The sequence below is a fragment of the Heliangelus exortis genome, chromosome 29 (genome assembly GCF_036169615.1).
Source record: "Heliangelus exortis chromosome 29, bHelExo1.hap1, whole genome shotgun sequence".
Taxonomy (NCBI): Eukaryota; Metazoa; Chordata; class Aves; order Apodiformes; family Trochilidae; genus Heliangelus; species Heliangelus exortis.
Window position 1 is genome coordinate 3,366,069 of NC_092450.1, and position 17,070 is coordinate 3,383,138.

The following is a 17,070-nucleotide window of genomic DNA, read 5'->3' on the forward strand; positions in this document are numbered from 1 at the left end:
ATAACTGTCAAGCAGTTCAGCACAGCTTCACCTCCAGACTGCTGCTCCTCTTATCTCTAGAGACCATATTGCCTGGTTTTTGGTTTTTTTTTTTTGTGTGTGTGTGTGTTTTGTTTTTTTTCTAAATCTACATTTTGAAAGATAGCTGCAGGGGGGTGAAGCAGTGACTAAATGCTGCCTGTTAGATGCAAGTAAAAGGCCAAGCAAGACTTTTAGAATTTTTTTTTTTTTTTTTTTTTGCATCCACTGTTGTGAAATTGTCCCTCAGATCTTGTTCTGTGTTCTCTGGTTTTGGTGAGACAGATTCATTTAGGATGGAGCAACAGGTTATTAATTAAGGCAGGTGTTTCAGCTCCAATATGTGCAGCTAAGTCCTCTGCATTTTTCACTCCATTTTATGTATAAGTATTTCAAGAGCAAGAGTGATGCCTTAGGATGTAACCAGAAGTTAGGTAGCAAGACATTTTGAGAGGATGCCTGGTTTGAATGTTTAAAAACGAACACAGCCAAGCACTCTACATTTTCCAACAATGTTTATTTGTTTTCTGTAGCCCACTGACACAGCTGGGTCTGGCAGTGGAGCAAATTCTTTTTCATTAAAGTGTCTATGTGACATTAAGTCAAGGCTAACACTGGAGTCAAAGGCATTTAGAGAGGGCAGCAGCAGAAGCAATGAGAGGTGTGGGGAGAAGGCTGTACAGCAGGGCAGGAGGCAGAGGGAGCACCTTCCTTCCCACTGCCCCAGTGGAGACAGAGTGCAGACACTCACATAACCATTTTGGGCATCTCGACCAGACAAACACAGCACCATGCAACACAATCTGCAGCTGGAAATGGGTGGAGAGCAGGCTATGGATAGTTACTGCAGTCTGCTTTCTGGAAGCACTGCTGGCCCTGGCAGGCAGGCAGCAGCCTGATGAGCACCCAGGCTGTCAGGACACAAGCTCCTGAGTGGCTTTTGCTTAAGGGAACCACAACTCTTGGGATGCATCTACTGGGACAGACCTCTTCCCTCTGCTGCATTTCAAATGGAGTTCAAGTACCTAAAATACCACGTGAAGAGACACCTGTATTTTTAATTCACAGGGGGTGGAGCACCATGGTGTCTCATCAGGTTAAAGTTGCTTCCCAGGTTGCCTTCCCAAAAGCTCTGTCCCAGACCTGCAGCTTGCTGTCCAGCCTAGCTGAAGGCAGCACCACCTCAAACATCATTTATCTTCTAAAGGAAGACTGGAAGAATACACTCTGCTGATCACACTCTGCTGCTAACAACCCCATCTACCTCCCACCCTCCATCCCAGGTCCCACAGAGCCCACCACCCCTCTGGGTGCTGCACACAGGCACAGAGGCTTGGGCCATGGGTCCAGGAGGGTGGCACACAGAGGGTCACTCCCTTTGTTTCACCCACTTCCCAGCACCTTAATACTCCTCTGCTAAGTGGTTCCTTCACCCCAAGCATTCCACAGAGCAGCAGCCAACCCAGAAGTCTCCACAGTGTGGGGCAACTCATGCACCCCAGGTTGCAGCTGGGACCTTTGCTCAGCCCTAGAGACTGAGAGAAAGGCTTTGGAAAGGTGAGCTGGCTCCTGCAGCCAGCACCATGCCCTTGTCTCAGCCAGTTACTGTACAAAATGGACAACACTCACACATTATTTACAGCCTGGTTTTCACATGATGGAGCAGCTTTTGGCTCGGTCTTTCCTGATCTCTGTGTCACTCAGTAAGTCTGTCCTGCCAGACATCTGGGATGCCCGTTTCAGTCCCCGTTTGGAGTTGCTGCGTTTCAAGTTCTTCTGGACCCTGTTGACCGAGGCGAGCGTGGTCACATGAAACACATCCCGGACACTGTTCTCTGAGACCTTGGAGGAGCATTCTGCATAGGCCACTGCCCCAATCTGCCGTGCCAGTGCACTGCCCTGGGGGCCAGAGAGAGAGGGAGGGAGAGGGAAGAAAGTCAGGACACCAGCACTTTGTGAGGAGCATCCTTCCACATGGCCACCAGCCCTCCCGTCTGGGGCAGCTCTCTCAGAGCACCCTGGCACAGCTGAGAGAAGCTGCCTGCCAATATCTGCTCATCACCTCTGTAAATAAAGTGCAAACAGCTGTGAGAACACTGAAAATGAAGGTGGCCTCTCAAGCAAACAGTGCTACCAGGTGCTGAATGCTCCAGGAGCCAAACCAGCTTCAGACCAAGACCACAGTGGGTCATTTATTGCTGAGCTTCCTCATCCCAGTAGGTCCTGCAGAAAAGTCCCCCCAAACCTCCCTGAGCCCTACAGGAATGGTTTCTGGAACAGACCTGCTCGTGTGTCACGGGGATCAGGCGCTGCTTGGAAAGCTCCCGGAGTGTGTTTAAGTCTGTCCGCATGTCCAGCTTGCAGCCAACCAGCACAATCTTTGCATTGGGGCAGAATTCCTGAGTTTCCCCTTGCCACTGCAGAGGAGACAAGAGGGAGAAGGTGCTCAGGGGCTGTCATCTCCCCACCAAGGTAATTTTGGCAGCAGGCAGCCTGGGAATGTGTCAAGGTTGGAAGACCAAAGTCTCAGCATGCACAGTACACTCATTATTTGTTCATTATTGAGGGCCACATGTACATACACAACCCTCCTCTCACATGATCGATGCCTCAGGGAGCCTCAGATTTGCTGTGCTATCAAGACTCAGCAGAATGAAGGCACCAGCCCACAGAAACCCACTTTGTATGAAATGAAGAGCTGCTTGTTTGCATTCTCTCAGATGGCCCCATCCCTTCAGCTGCACATGCTGTACAGGCAGCTCAGGAATCAGAGGGGCAGCAATAATAAAAATTTTCTCTGCTGAATTAGCATTTCTGCCCAAGGCTCGAATAAGAAATGTTATTTTCTTATTTGCCTGATATCAAAACCTAAAACCCATTTCAGCTTCATGGTATCTCAGAAATTTTCCTCACATCCACATGCACCAAAGGAAACAAGGCATCTACTCAGAGGCACTTAACAAATCCCCTGTGATTTAGGATTTATTTTAAGTCACCGTATCAAAAAGACTTTGCCCAACAGTACTCAGAGCATCTGTGAGGCTGCATGGCAAAGACCTTGCTCTGAGCAGTGCAGACTCACGGGAAGAGTGCACAGAGACAAATAAATCCCAGCCCCAGCTAATTATTGATGGGTTGCTCACATTATGATTCTGCCAACTCCCAGGCTGAGCAGTGAATTCTTTCAGTTCACATGGAACACGCCTCCCTCCACCCAGAACACTTGGGACTGGGGACCTGCTTTGAAAACGAACACTGAGCCATTGACTGAGTTATCTGAAGGGGCTTTGTCCCCTCACCAGGACACTTCTGAGACACAGACCCACTTCTCAGCCCTCCCAGCAGCTGAGTAAGAGGCACTTGCTTCAGCACAACATTTGGCAAAATGTGGAGAGGCCAAGAGGGCAGCCAGGAGGACGTGACTTGTGCTGGCAATGGCTGCTCCAGCTGCAGCAGCCCGGGGCTCACGGGGGAGAATACCAACTACTCTGTGGGGCTTTTCACACCTCGGCGTCTCAGAGAGCTTCACAGATGAGATGCCAGCCAAGACTTGCCTCTGGGACAGGATGCAATCACCAGGGAGCTCTCTGCAGCTTTGCTGCACAGCAGTGAGAGTCACCAAAACCACAGCTCCCGGAATTTTATGGGAAGAAGCTGGGAGCAACCAGGACACCCGGGTGACTCCGGATGCTGCTCCCATCTTACCAGACAGATGGCACAGCAGGAACTCACCTTCTTGAGCACACTGTCCAGGGTCTCTGGGCGGCTGATGTCAAAGCAGATGAGCACAGCATCTGAGTCTGGGTAGGCCAAGGGACGGACGTTATCATAATATGCTGAGCCTGCAGAGAGGAGCAGGAGGAGGTGAGCACAAAGCCTCATCCCACTGACCACTTGTTACCCCAAGGAGTAGGACTCCCAGTCCTCTCTGTCATGCAGTTGAGGCACCAGGGTGGAAAGGTGTAGCTGAGAGAAGACAGGGAATGCTGCTGCTAATTTTTTATCCTCTCTTGCTATCTTTATACAGGAGAGCTTGCTCAACATAGCTGGTGGGAATTTAAGACAGGTAAAAGAAAGGAATTGCCTTTTGCTCTGGATTTATGCTGCGAAAAGTCGGACGGATTCTTTTTAGTGCATGAGGATGTGACAGGATTTGGTGAACAAGCTATAAATTGGAAGGGATGATTCTGTATTCAGCACTGAACACACAGAGAGCCCGGCCTGAATCCTGCACACATGTGCACATGCACCACACACACCTTCGATGCACGTTTCAGGCATTAAAGTCATTGTCCCACTTTATCTGAAGTACATTCTGCATTCCTTAGGAGATGCCTCGGTAAACAGTAACGGAGCAATCACTTAATTGCTGCTTAAAAACGCTGTTTTCAGTTTTATATTTGGCTTTACAATGGATTAAACTTCCTGGAGGGATGAGAAGCAGATGTTTATTTATGAAAAGGGGAAGCAGAGACACCAGAGTCCTTGTTGGAGCTGCCTCCTCCAAAGATGGATCACCCACCCCGAGGCCAAGGAAACCGGACGCGTTTCCTGCCCCGGCCCCTCAACGCCCCGGCCCCTCGGGACGTCCGGACCGGAGCTTTCCCACCCTGAGAGGGAGGGCTGAGCACCTAACCTGGGTGTCAGGTGGCTCCTTGATGAAGTTCAGCACCTGATGAATTATGGATGACGGTAACTTATGTTTCCAGGAGGACGGGAGTAACTTATGTTTCCAGGAGGATGGGAATCTGCCCGGGATAAGCGTGAGAGGACAATGCTCTAATTATCCACAGCGGCTCCGACTCTGGCTCTTGGAGGCTCAGAACTGATGCACTGCACAGAGGGGGCACATCCCCCCCCCCCAGCACGGCTCTGCACACCCAGTGCTTTGCAAACACCCCTGATCCCTCTGCAGGGAGAGCAGGGCCCCAGCACACGCTGGAAGGAAGCGTTCCATCCCCCCTCAGCTATACACAAACACTGCAGATAAATCTGCCCCGTTCCAGCCCAGGAATGCTCCTTTTGTAGAGGTGGTTTTGGCTCCGTTCACCACCACCACAGCAAAGTGTAGCATAGCAACCCGAGCCTCTCCTCCGCAGCCACGCAGCTCCTCGGCGTGAGCCCAACCCGCAGCTCCGGAGCCCCGCGGGGGTCCCGCAGAACCCCCATTTGTGTTCACACCACCTCGTGGGGTGGGAGGAGTGGAGGGAAGGGATGCACTGCGTGTCAAGATCCTAATTTTCTCCATGAGATTCAAATATCCTTTGTATTCGTGAACTTTCTGCTCCAAATGGCGGGAGCGGCCCCCGGCACCTTTCCTGGAAGGTCCAACTTGGAGCTGTTCCAGTTCTGGTACCAGCCAGCACTCGGGTCCTCAGCTGCAGAAGCCTCTGTGTTACCCCAGGAGACTGGTGGAAACCCATGGTCAGTGCTGCCCTGCTGCTGCTGTGCTCCAAAATGATGTAATCTTCAGTTTTCTTTGAGATGTCTCTAAGGAATCCTGTCTGGGGAATTACTCTTCTTGGTTTTGCATAGGTTACTTCTCTACTGAAGCTAAAAATACCCCAAAACACAAAAGCCTCAGTTCCCTAACTCCAGGTCTTCAGTTTTATTGGTTCTGAGCACTTGACACCTTTCAGATTCTCCAGCAAGACACCCCAGAGACCCACAGTCTGGCTCTTCTGAACACACAGGCACCCAGGGCTTGTGTGCCTGCAGATCCACCCTTCCTTTACTGCATGAGTCATTCTCCCACTTGGCACCCAGGTTTGCAGGAAAAAGGACCAATGTGCATCTGTTTGTGATTAAAGAGAGAAAACTGGAGCAAGCCAAAAAAACAGCTTAAAAATAAAATCCATGCAGTTGTTGTCTGCAATTCATGGGTGGATCCAGCCATGAGTAGCTTTTTCTTATCAGCTGGCAGCCCCTCCAAATGCCTGACACTGTGACTCAGAGATGCTGCTCTTGGGCAGAGGACTGAAATGTGCTGCTTCATCTATATCAATATAGCCTTAATTTTCATTTGTTTCTTATTAGCTGTTCTGAGAGATAATGAGCCTCCTCACACGGGCACCCTCCATCCAACAATAGCACATTACAAACCAGAAAAGCAAATATGAATGCAGAGCCATGAGCTGCTCTGCAAGGGGCTCCCCCAGCCCCAGCCAGCCCTGGCTTGAAACAAGAGACAAGCACTGCCAAGATCTGAATTTTTCAGCATTGCACTTGTCTCAGAGGACTCACTGTAAACTCTCCTCCCCACAGAGCCAACAATGCTGTGGTGTGTGCTGCTTTCTACAGGGACAGCCAAGAACATCCTCCATGGAATGACACAGAAATTCATCCCAGCTTTCCCGTATGCTGCACCGACGAGCCCAAAGAACACTGGGTTACCTCCCCACACAGTGGTGCCAGGCTGGCAGTGGCCTTTACAGACCACAGAGGATGTCATCTTGCCTAGACAGATCCCAACACTTCAGCCAGGCCTTTGTCCAGGGGACAAAGCTGTCAAAGCAGAGCCAAGGTGCAGCTGTCTCAGGATGCCTGGCAAAAAGCCTGTTCAAACTCTCAGCCAGTACCAGACACAAGGAGATTATTCCCTCTGCTGCCACAGGTCCAAATCACCCTCCACCAAACTTCACCACCTGCGTGGCCCTCCAGTGCTTCCCAAAACAGGGGCTCCAACCCTCTGGAGCTGCTGTGAACCAGCAGATCCCCTCAGCAATTTGAGGTTAAGGAGGGTTTTACGGTGCTGAATTCACAGCTCTAAGTGGCCTTTTGTCACAGCAAAATTTATCAGAACAACTCTTTACTAGATGCAAAGGCCCTGTGTGCAGAGACATGGCACTGAGCCCCCTTCCCAGGAGGGGGCAGGGATTCCTCTTAACAGAGTCTGGTGTGGGAACAGGATGCTCAACATATTTACCCCATGTGAGTGCTCCAAACCCACTTAATATTAGAGGAGATGCCAAGTCAGTCATTCCCCTGCCAAGGCAGATAATGATGAAGGTGTTAATAATATATTTGATTTACATCACACCTTTAAGACTGAAAATTAAATCTCTGTATAGTTCACAGTATTGGGCAGGGAACAACCCGCCCAGCTGCTTCTGGAAGGGGCTGCATCCGTGCAGAAAGTGCCACTGAGGAGGGGACCACAGCACCCCAGTCACTGCTGGTTGGTTGGGTGCCCCCACCCTGCCCCTTGCCCCCCTCAAAGGCTGAGCCCCCTTGCACTTCCAGTGCAGGCAGCCATTTGCATGAGAAGGGCACAAATCCCCATTACAGCTTGGCTATTGTCTCCTCCCAGAGCCCATAAAGGGAAAAGCATAAAAATGCTGGCCCTGAATGAAAGGGCAGAAGTGGCAGCTGTCCCAGACATCCCCACACAGGGGGGCAAAGACAGTCCCCATGGTGAGCCTGCAACAATCTCAGCTGGTGGCTGGTTCTCCAAGACATCCAGGACACTCCAGGGCTGCCATTTTCTCTGCAGATTCAACAAGAGGGCATGGAGTTACCCTAAAATATTTCCCACTTTTCCAGCCCCAGTCCGGCCTTCTGAGGGACACAGACCATGGCATGGCCATCAGCTGGGACTTTACCAGTTTGTCTCATGGATGGACCAGGGTGTTTCTCTTGCTTGTGCAGCATCACTACAAACTCCTGGAGTGCAGGAGAGGAGGAACCTGTTCTGTGAACAAGCAGTCATCTGGAAAGTGCATGGCTGGAACAACAGCTAAAACAACAGCTAAAACAACAGCTAAAACAACAGCTACTCAGCTTGGACCTCTGCTCCCAGTTGTTATGATGCATGTATAAAAATGAGTAAATTACCAAAGAGCCCAGGTGGCATAACTTAATGACAGACATGATCAGCCTGAAGGGAATGGTATCTGCAGGGCTGAGGTGGCATTTCTGGGCCCCTCTACAGATCTTATTTCCTTACAGAACTGGAAACCTGTTGCTCAGGAGGGAGCTGTTCTGCTGGATTTGCTGGCAGGTTCTGCAGCTTAGGCAGGCACAGGGTGCTTCTGCCTTATCCAGATCCTCAGCTCTGTCTCATACACAGCTCACAGAAGTTCAGATGAGCTTGCTCAGGTGCAAAGCTCTGGCAATTGGGAGGAAGCTCTGGAAGCTCCTTGTAGAAGTCCCTGCTGGCATTTTGGGGGGAACATCACTGAGTGTCTGGGTTGGGAGGGATGAGACTGCAAAGGTAGCCTGAGTATCTTATCCAGACTCCTCCCAACTGTGCTGGAAATCGTGCCTGTGGCAGCTGACACGAGAGACAAATGGGAGTGGAAGTCCCTTCCTGGCACTCTTGCCATGTCACAAGGGCAGCTGGCATTGCCACAGCCTCCCTATCATCCTTTCTATGGGATACAAGGACTAGGAGTGGCAACAGATTCCCAGAGCAGAGCCAGCACACACTCTGCCTTTGGGCAGCACATCAGAGGGTAAATGAACACAATTATCTTTACGCAATGTTGCACATTTCAGGTTTGCTGTGCATAAGCAGCAGATCCCTCCCTGACTGCTTGGTTACCAGATAAGGTTTCTTTCCCCACAGGGAAGGCTGGGCCTGTACCCTTGTGAAGTTTAATTGAGTGGAGATTTTTATCTTTAGAATCTGGAGCAAAAGCAAAGCTGCATCCATGCCCTCACCTTACACATAGGTGCACACCAAGGGGTTCCTCAGAGCTCTCCCTCCCAAAACCCCCCCTGGCTCCCCTGTCTGCATCCTGCAGCCCACAGCACTGTAGTGGGGGGCAGAGGAGCATCCTTGGCAGCTGGATGAGGGCTGGGTGAGGGCTATTAGGCAGGCAAACCATCACAGGCAGAGGACTGGGCATGATTGCCCTGCTCCAGGGAGTTCCTGCAGGTCTGTTTATGGGACTGACTCAAAAAGGAGCTTCTGCTTGCCCTTAAGGTATTAGAACAGGACCAAGGATGCCCCATTCTGCCCTTGCTGCAAGGAGGAGTGGGAGAAGCACCCTCTATCCCTGAGCCACACAGCAGGAATCTCAGCTTCCCAGCCCAGCCAGATGATGCTCCCAGGGACTGTCATGTTGTGTCATGTCTCCTCAGCTCCATCCTCCACCCACTCCAGCATAACCATTTCTACTGCTGCTTCTGCTGCAACTCCTTTTAACTTCTGTCCAACTGGTTAGTGACCTGCCTGAGAATATGACCCAGCTACACATATTTTTAGGCTCAGCTACATATTTGTGCTGAGGCAGAACACAAGTATGCTGGTTTCAGGCTCCCAGCCTCAACAGGGAGCATGGGAGGAGCTATTTTGGTATGGAAAGGGCAGTTTCACATTTTTTCTCTGCCTAAGAGTGCAAGTGGCATTGAACTCTTCCCAAGACAGAACCTGCTCTTGCACTTTGGAAGAGGCAGCCATGGTAATCTGGGAGCCACACACTGGGAATCCAGGCACAGGGAGCCTCAGCATTCATGGAGATGCCATTGCTAGACTCAGTCCTTTTCAGCTCCCTAATCTCATCAACATTCCTCAGCTGAGCTCCCCCAAAGAAGGATCTGTTAGCACAGCCTGCAGGTTCTCACACAGGTCACACCAAAGCAGCCTCTTTGCTGAGTACAGGCAAAGAGGGAAGTGGAGGGGGGTTTGCAACTCTTGTCTTGAAATCACATCTGCTTGAGAGACAAAAGCCCCAGTGAAGGACTGGCAGCCACACAACCCCCCTGTTGGGAGCTGCAGCACTGAGTGGGGCCAAGTGGCACTGCTGGACCTGTGGGCGCTGAGCTCTGCATGTCACAGGTGGTGGCAGACCCTGTGGCTCTCAGCAGCAGTGCATCCTGCTGGCATGAAGGACAGAAAAGTCCTCTCCAGCAGCTTTCCAAGGCAGCAGGGATCATGTGTAAGGCACAATGCCAGGCCTGGGCCTCCCCCTGAGCCACAGATGCCCCTACCAGAAACAGAAAACTCTGCTCTGCACCAGGATCTGCATCAGCAGAAGATGCAGCAAGCAGATAAATGGCCTCAGGTCACATCACTGCTCTGCCTGCCTGCACTTCAGGACACAGACACAGAGAGAGGGCAGGCAGAGCCTCCCAGCAGAAAGGGTATGAACCAAAAGCAAAGAGCTGAGTCCAGGCTGCCATGCACAGAGTAGCTTCCACCCCAATATTACTGGAAACAAACCAAAAACCCCACCTGGGTACAGGGCAAAGCCTCAGACCTTCCAGCACTGATGCTGCAGCACCAAGGGGAAGTGTCTCCCAGATTTGGGGAGGGGGCTCTGCAGGGATAAACCAGGACATTGGGCCCGGAATAGGGATGAGCCAGGACATTGGGCCACTGCAGAGGAGTGGGCAGAGGGGGGGCTGGCAATGCCTGAGTCAGTGTGGGAGCACACAGAGCTGTGCCCCAGGAGGAGGTCAGGCACTGAATGCTCTCATGGCTGGAGACCTTCTGAGCACCACAGCAGCTCCAGTCCAGCCATGAGACCTCCCAGAGAGGGGCAGAGGCATGGACACCCAGTGATCCCAAGGAAACACGGATATTGCATTGCTAAGGAAAATCCTGGTGAACTGCATTCCCTCTTCACACCTCTGAACCATGGAAATGAAACTTGCCTCCTCTTTGCAAAGCATTGCTCCTGACCACAAAACCATCAGCCCTCCCTCCACCTGCCTGCCAGGAAGAAAGCTCTTCCCAACGGGTCTGGAGCACTGGTACTGCAGGTCTGGGAGGCACCCAGCCCTTTGGGAACAGCATTCCCAAGCCATCAGGCATCCTGTCAAACAGGAGTTTTTCCTCACTGCAAGATACCAGCACCTTGCAGAGGAGTTGTTTCTGTGCTGAGTAGATTCCACCAACAGGCAATAAAGAAAGAATCTGTCAGAAAGGAAGCACAAAAAGCAGCAAAGCACCATGTCCTCCATATGGCTCATGAGCAAAGGTGCCAGGGCATGGCAGCTCCCTAGAGCCCAAACTCTGTTCACCCTGTACAGCAGGCAGGCTCTGCACCCTCTGGAAACTCTCCAGTCTCAGAAAAACTATTCAATGGCCATTGGTTAAAAGACATTCAAAGGAAATGAGAGGTCCCCATAAAATTTGGGAGCCATTCAGTTCCCCATCACCATCCACCCTATGGCAGTATTTGTCTAACTAGACTTACTTCCAGATGCCAATATCACAGCCTGCATTTACCACTTAGCAGAAGGGGCAAACTCAGTCTGAAAGGATGTATTTTCACCACATCTGTATCAGCTGGTACTACAAGCCTCAGGGAGCCCCTTGCACCCAGCACATCCAATCCAGACTCACCCCATCTGAGCAGCTCCAGGGAACCCTCTGCAGGGAAGGCCCCGAGTTGACCAGGGTGGCTTCACTGTTAGCCACATCTGATGGACTCCACACAGAAACATCAGCACCATCCACCATGCAGAGACTTAGACATCACAGACACCATTCTCTGCTCCAAGCACCATTTCTCTATCCAACCCCAAGAGCCAACGCTTCATCCACAGCCCCAGCACCAAGAGCTGCCCTAAGAGTCATCATCCTTGGGGCTCACATCACACCATGCATTGTGCAGGAGAAGCAAAAGACCTCCTTTTTGTCTCAGGGAATAAAATGCAGCAAAAGCAAGGTCTGCTGGGTCAGGAAGCTCCAGAGCAGACTCCACAAACATGTTTTATATGTTAGAGCCAGTTCAAGATTCAATAAAGCCACTACTCTAGGTAGACCTGTGCTGATCCTACATCTGTAATTTGATGGATGTAAAATTACAGCAAGGAAATTGAGTATACAAGAGCAAATAAAGTCCTAGGTCACGTCTTCATTTACTATTGCTCTTAGACACTGAGATGACTTAATTTGTCATATGGGCTCCAGAAATTATGGTGAAAGAGCATCATCCAGCCTGTGATGCACACACACTGACACAGCACAGCATTCAGCTGCACCAGGTGTACACAGCAGTCCAAAAAGGCTGTCAGAGCTAAGCTAAAAGTGCACATGACCTTTGCTATATGCCAATATTTTTATTAGCTCTGCATCAAGCACTTGAAACTTGTGCCACCACAGAAAGACAGCATGAAGTTTGGGAAGGGTCTCGGGGGGCTGGGGCAGCTGTGCCTACAGCTTCATTCAGAAGCTCAACTGAGGACACAAAAAGGCAAAACCAATCCAAACAAAAAAAAAACAAAAAAACCAAACAAAAAAACCCAAAACCCAACCTAGAGAAGCCCAGACTCTGCCGCAGAGTGATGAAAGGACAGCGCATTCCTCTGCAAGGTGAGGTTTTCCTTCTCAAGCAGCGCCTTGCCTCTTCCCCCTTCCTCCTCCTCTGTCCGCACCCGGGCAGGGATGGACTCGCTCCAGCGCCAGTGCCGCAGATAACGGCAGCGCGGAACCGAACCCAGGCGGCTGCACCGCGCAGGCTGCGGGCGGGGGGACCGGGACGCCCAGCACGGCCAGAGACCACCCCCCACCCCCCCGCAGGGCCACGGGGCTTCCCGGCACCCGGGAGGACCTCGCAGGCCTCTGATCCGTCCCCAGCCCGGGGCTTTGGGGAGGGTGATGGGAGACCCGCGGCAAGAGGAACCAACCCGACCCCGACCCCCCCGCGCAGCCCCCGGCCCACCTGAGGTGTCCCACATGTTGAGCTCGGTGCGCTGCTTGTCGATCTCGAAGCTGGCCGTGTAGTTCTCGAAGACGGTGGGCACGTAGCTCTGGGGACGGAGGGGAGAGCAGAAATGAGCGCGGCCCGGCCCAGCCCCCCGCCCGCCCCCGCCGCCGCCGCACCTCGGGGTAGCAATCCTTGGCGAAGACGTGGAGCAGCGCGGTCTTGCCGCACTGCGTGTCCCCCACCACCACGATCTTGCAGCGCGCCAGGTGCCCCTCCATGGTGCGGGGCTGCACCGCCCGCGCCGCCGCTTTACCGGGACGGCCCCGGCCTGGCCGCGCCCCCGGCCCCGACGGCACCAACCAGGCACGGAGCGGAGCCGGCGTTGGGCAGGGCCGGGGCTCCGGGAGCCGCCCCCCGCCAGCCCCACCGCCCCCTCGGAGCGTCCCCCCGTTAGCCGCGGCTCATCGTGCCCTCCTCCCTTCCGAGGCACGGAGCGGGGGTCGCAGCGGGACCTCCCCAGGGACAGAGAACCATCCCGGCGGGGGATGCCGACTCCCGGCCGCGGCCCTCCCGGTCCGGCTCCCTCCAAGCCCCGCCCCATCGCGGGTCCGGAGGCCCCGGGGCAGCAGGAACCCGCCGAGCTCCAGCGGCGGGGGAGCAGCATCCCGCAGCGGCCGCCGTTTCCCGGGAGGGGGTGATGCCCCTCTTCCCGGCAGGGTCTCCCCGCCCCGCCATTGCTAAAGGAACGGGATGTGTTCCCCTGAGGAATCTGGGAACACGCAGCGTTTTAACTGGATCGAATCTCCGAATCTCCGATGACCGTGACCAAGCTGTCCAGGAGAGGAGGAGACCGAGGGCTTTCGCAGGCTGCAGCCTGGCTGTGCGGGCTCCTGCAAAGAGGGCGGCATTTTCTTCCTTCCATTCCTCCCTGAGTACGGGCAGTGCACTATAAATTGCAGGCAGTGATTTTAATTAGCAGAGTTACTGAAAAAGGAAAGGCTGTGCTACTGCTAATATTTTGCTTGGCTGCATAGCAGAAAGATTTGCCATAATGGCAAACTTTGATTTGTCAGAGACAAGCTGTCTGACACAAAATGTAGTAAAACAGAGACAAAGCACGCCTGAAGAAGTGGAAATTAAAATGTTTTGGCAGTGAAACCAGATCTATTAGTGGACTGAGGGGGCAGTTTGTTTTTGCTGTGCTTGCAGTCATTTTTCATATCTAAATATTGGTGCTGTGCATGAAGTAGGGATGAGTAAAGCACTGAGGCACGGTGCAAAACACAGTGCTGTACAACAACCCAGGGGTCTTGAAGCTGCTTCCCTGTCTGCTGGGCCTGCCAGCCAAGCACTGGCTTGGATACCTCAGGCTGGGGCAGTGCTCTGGCAAGCTGGCTGCCTGCACCCCTTTGCACCATCATGGGCCACACAGGCACCGTGTCTTGGGATGCACCCCCGAGTGCAAGTGGAACTGAAGGTGGGTCCCTAATGCACTTATCTGGTCAAATGAGAATTCAGGTTCCCCATCATAAACCAGGTAAAACCTCAGAGCAGAGGGAATGAGACTGTCCTGGAATCAAAGTAGCTCATGTCCTCACCTGGTCTGACTCCTGGATGACAGAGGCCAAGCTGTCATTCTCACTCTGTAGCTCTTAGATGTGCTCTGCTTCAGCAGCTCGGTGCCTCCTGGTCTTGACTTAAGCAATGTGATGAGCAGCTGCCACATGTTTGTTTCCTTCCACCCTCCCTAGAGAAAGGACTTTGCACAGCACTGTGTCACATTTTGGGAGCCCTGTAGGGGTTTTTGGAGTTCTCGTATGTGCTCATGTCCCTCAGTTTTTATGTGGAGGAGTGGAAAGAAAAGTTCATAGTGCTGGAGACTCTGAAGGTGAAGGAGTGCTTGGTGGCCATAGGTGTTACCTGGAGCAAGATGTTCCCCTGACCACCGTTTTCTGATACATTTTCACTGTATTTCTCTATAGGAATTAGATTTTTGCTCCCACCCAACTGATTATTGTGACCCTGCTTCAGCGAAATCATGGAACTTTTGTATCGAACACTTAAAGACCCCATCTGGAGGGAAAGCAGCCGAGTGCCTTTTGCTCGGAGCCACTTGGGGCACTGTCACTGCCGATCCTTGTGCCCCATTTGGTGCAATGCACCTTTTGGCAGGCAACACTTGCAAAATCTGTCAGGCAACCTACAGTGACGGTGTAAATTTTCAGAATAGGATGCAGAGTGAGACATGCTGAGACTCTCACCACGTATGGTGAGGCAACAGATGGCTCCCACACATTTGCTCCTGGAAATGCTTCCTTAGTGGCTAAATCCTCTCCTGCTGATCCATGCTCTGAGGGATTTAGATTGTTATTATGAATTAATTTTATCGTGTATATTTGTGTTACTTCCTGTATGAAGAAAATAGAAGAGATCCTCAGGACCTGTACCAAACATCCAGTCTGAAACCTGGTGCATGTGAAGTCTTCTTGCTGCACAGGGCAGGTCTGCAGCATTTTATTTCCACTGGTGAGCCTCTAAACTGGCATAGAAATAAGGGACATAATTCAATTTCTCATCAGATATATTCTTAAATATTTTTGGGACTTGTCGAACATATGAAAGAACTGACAGGCAAAACTGCAAAGTATGGCAACCTGTTACCAGCAGTTAAATCATTCTCTCTTGAAGGGTGTGTTATTTGATGGCTTCCCCTAGAAGATGAAGAGGTGGAGAAGCAGTAGAGTTAAATACATGCAGCAAAAAGATACAAATCCACATCAATTAGGGAGGTTAAAAGAAAGGAGGGAAAAAAAAAAAAGCCAACCAAATCCCCTTTCATGTGTCCAGCCTGTTTACATTCTGTGCTAGAATAACACTGATCTGACTCACTGCTGGCATTAATGAAGTTTGCACCTCTGGGTGAGCAATTTAATTTATCTCAGCAAGCCAAAGCTCATTATAATGGCCTGAAAATGCTATCAGATGAAAGCAGCATCCTTCAGCAATCTCGGGGATTAAAGCAAGGAGGCATTCAACTGACAAGGCTTCTGCTGGAAAGGCTGCAGTCAGAGCATGTGTGTTACAGGCTGAGGAGCCACAATACCTCAGTTACTGCTGCGGATTTCTCTGTGTTGAGAAAGTGATCTGGAGGAAAACAGCTCCTTTTTTTTCCCCTTTCTCTCTCAGGACACCTCTCCTTAGGATTCATCAGGCCCAGCACCAGCTGGAGAGACGTGTGGGGATCTGGGAGACTCCACAGGCTGGATGCAGAGTGATCAGGGCAGGAGTCTCCTCGGAGGGGCAGGGGCTCCCAGCACTGAAAGCACACAAAGAGGGTCCTGGTGAGAGGAGGAAAATGGCAATTCCATCTGCTGTCACCACGAGGTGTGATACCACTTGGCAATTGCTCCCATTGTCTCTGTGATCACAACAGCAGCCCAGGGAACCGTGGCTGTGAGTGGCAGATACGGCTGAGGAGTTGTGTCAGATCTCTTCCACTCACTGCTCTACTTGTCAGATCTAAATGCAATTTCCTGTGATACAGGCACGGTGTCATCCAGCAGGCACAGCACTGCTGGTACGTGTGATGCAGCTGGGAGATGCTGTCTGTGCACTGCAGACACAGGTGAGGGAAAAGAAGCACAGAGGCAGGAGGAATCTTGAGTTTCTGACCAACCCAGATAGATGGATTGAGGTCAAGACCTGCTGTAGGTGCTGGATGCCAAAATATACAGCCCAGAAAATGCCACATTGGACCCTGGCAGCTGGTGGGGTCTGACCACAGCCCCTTCCAGAGCCAGCTCCCTGTGCTGCCCTGTGAGTGGGTGGTCTTGGGGAGTGTGGGCACCACCAGAAGAGCAGGGAGAGGGAGGTAGCACCAGGTCAGGGCCTGAGCAGGAGTGGGAAACCTTAGCTCTGAGCTTCTCCTGCTGTGGAGATGCCCTGGGTCTGGGCAGTGAGGGAAGGTTTTTGAGGGAATGAACCTCCAGCATCCCCCCAGGTGAGCCCTGGGGTCACGGCTGAGTTCCCACAGGCTGCTGACTGCACACCACTGCCAGGATTTCTTATCTGCTGCCCATTCACTGTTTGGTGTCCTTGAGAGCAGAGAAGAGGAACTGTTGGAGCCCTGTGTGAAGATAAAGAGAGGTGGAACAAAGAGCCAGGCTGGCACTGCTCCTGCTGCAGCACATGGCTTGGCTCAGGGGGAGGCTGTGAGAGTGGGCAGGGAGTTCAGGGGGAGGTGCAGGGCTATGGGAAAGCTGGGAATCTGGCAGAGAGATAATGAGAACAACTTCCTTCGTGGTCTGTCCCTGCCTCTGGCTGTAAATCACAAGTCAGTGCCATTAGGAAGGCTCCTAGAAATGCTCCTAGAAAGAACAGTAGGAGACAGAGTATTGTCATTTGACTGCTACTTCCTATTTTGGGTGTGGGAGACACCAGAAAGGTACATCTG

At 52.0% G+C, this 17,070-nt stretch overlaps 1 protein-coding gene across 1 annotated transcript; it reads right to left on the reverse strand.

The window, feature by feature from the left end:
* Positions 1-516: 516 nt before the first annotated feature.
* Positions 517-13,210, reverse strand: RND2 (Rho family GTPase 2). Its single transcript, XM_071728378.1, has 5 exons — positions 12,794-13,210; positions 12,633-12,720; positions 3,751-3,860; positions 2,301-2,435; positions 517-1,917 (listed from the first exon to the last, which is right to left on the reverse strand). The coding sequence occupies exons 1-5, from the start codon at positions 12,893-12,895 to the stop codon at positions 1,669-1,671; spliced, it is 684 nt and encodes a 227-aa protein (XP_071584479.1). The 5' UTR covers positions 12,896-13,210; the 3' UTR covers positions 517-1,668.
* Positions 13,211-17,070: the final 3,860 nt, after the last annotated feature.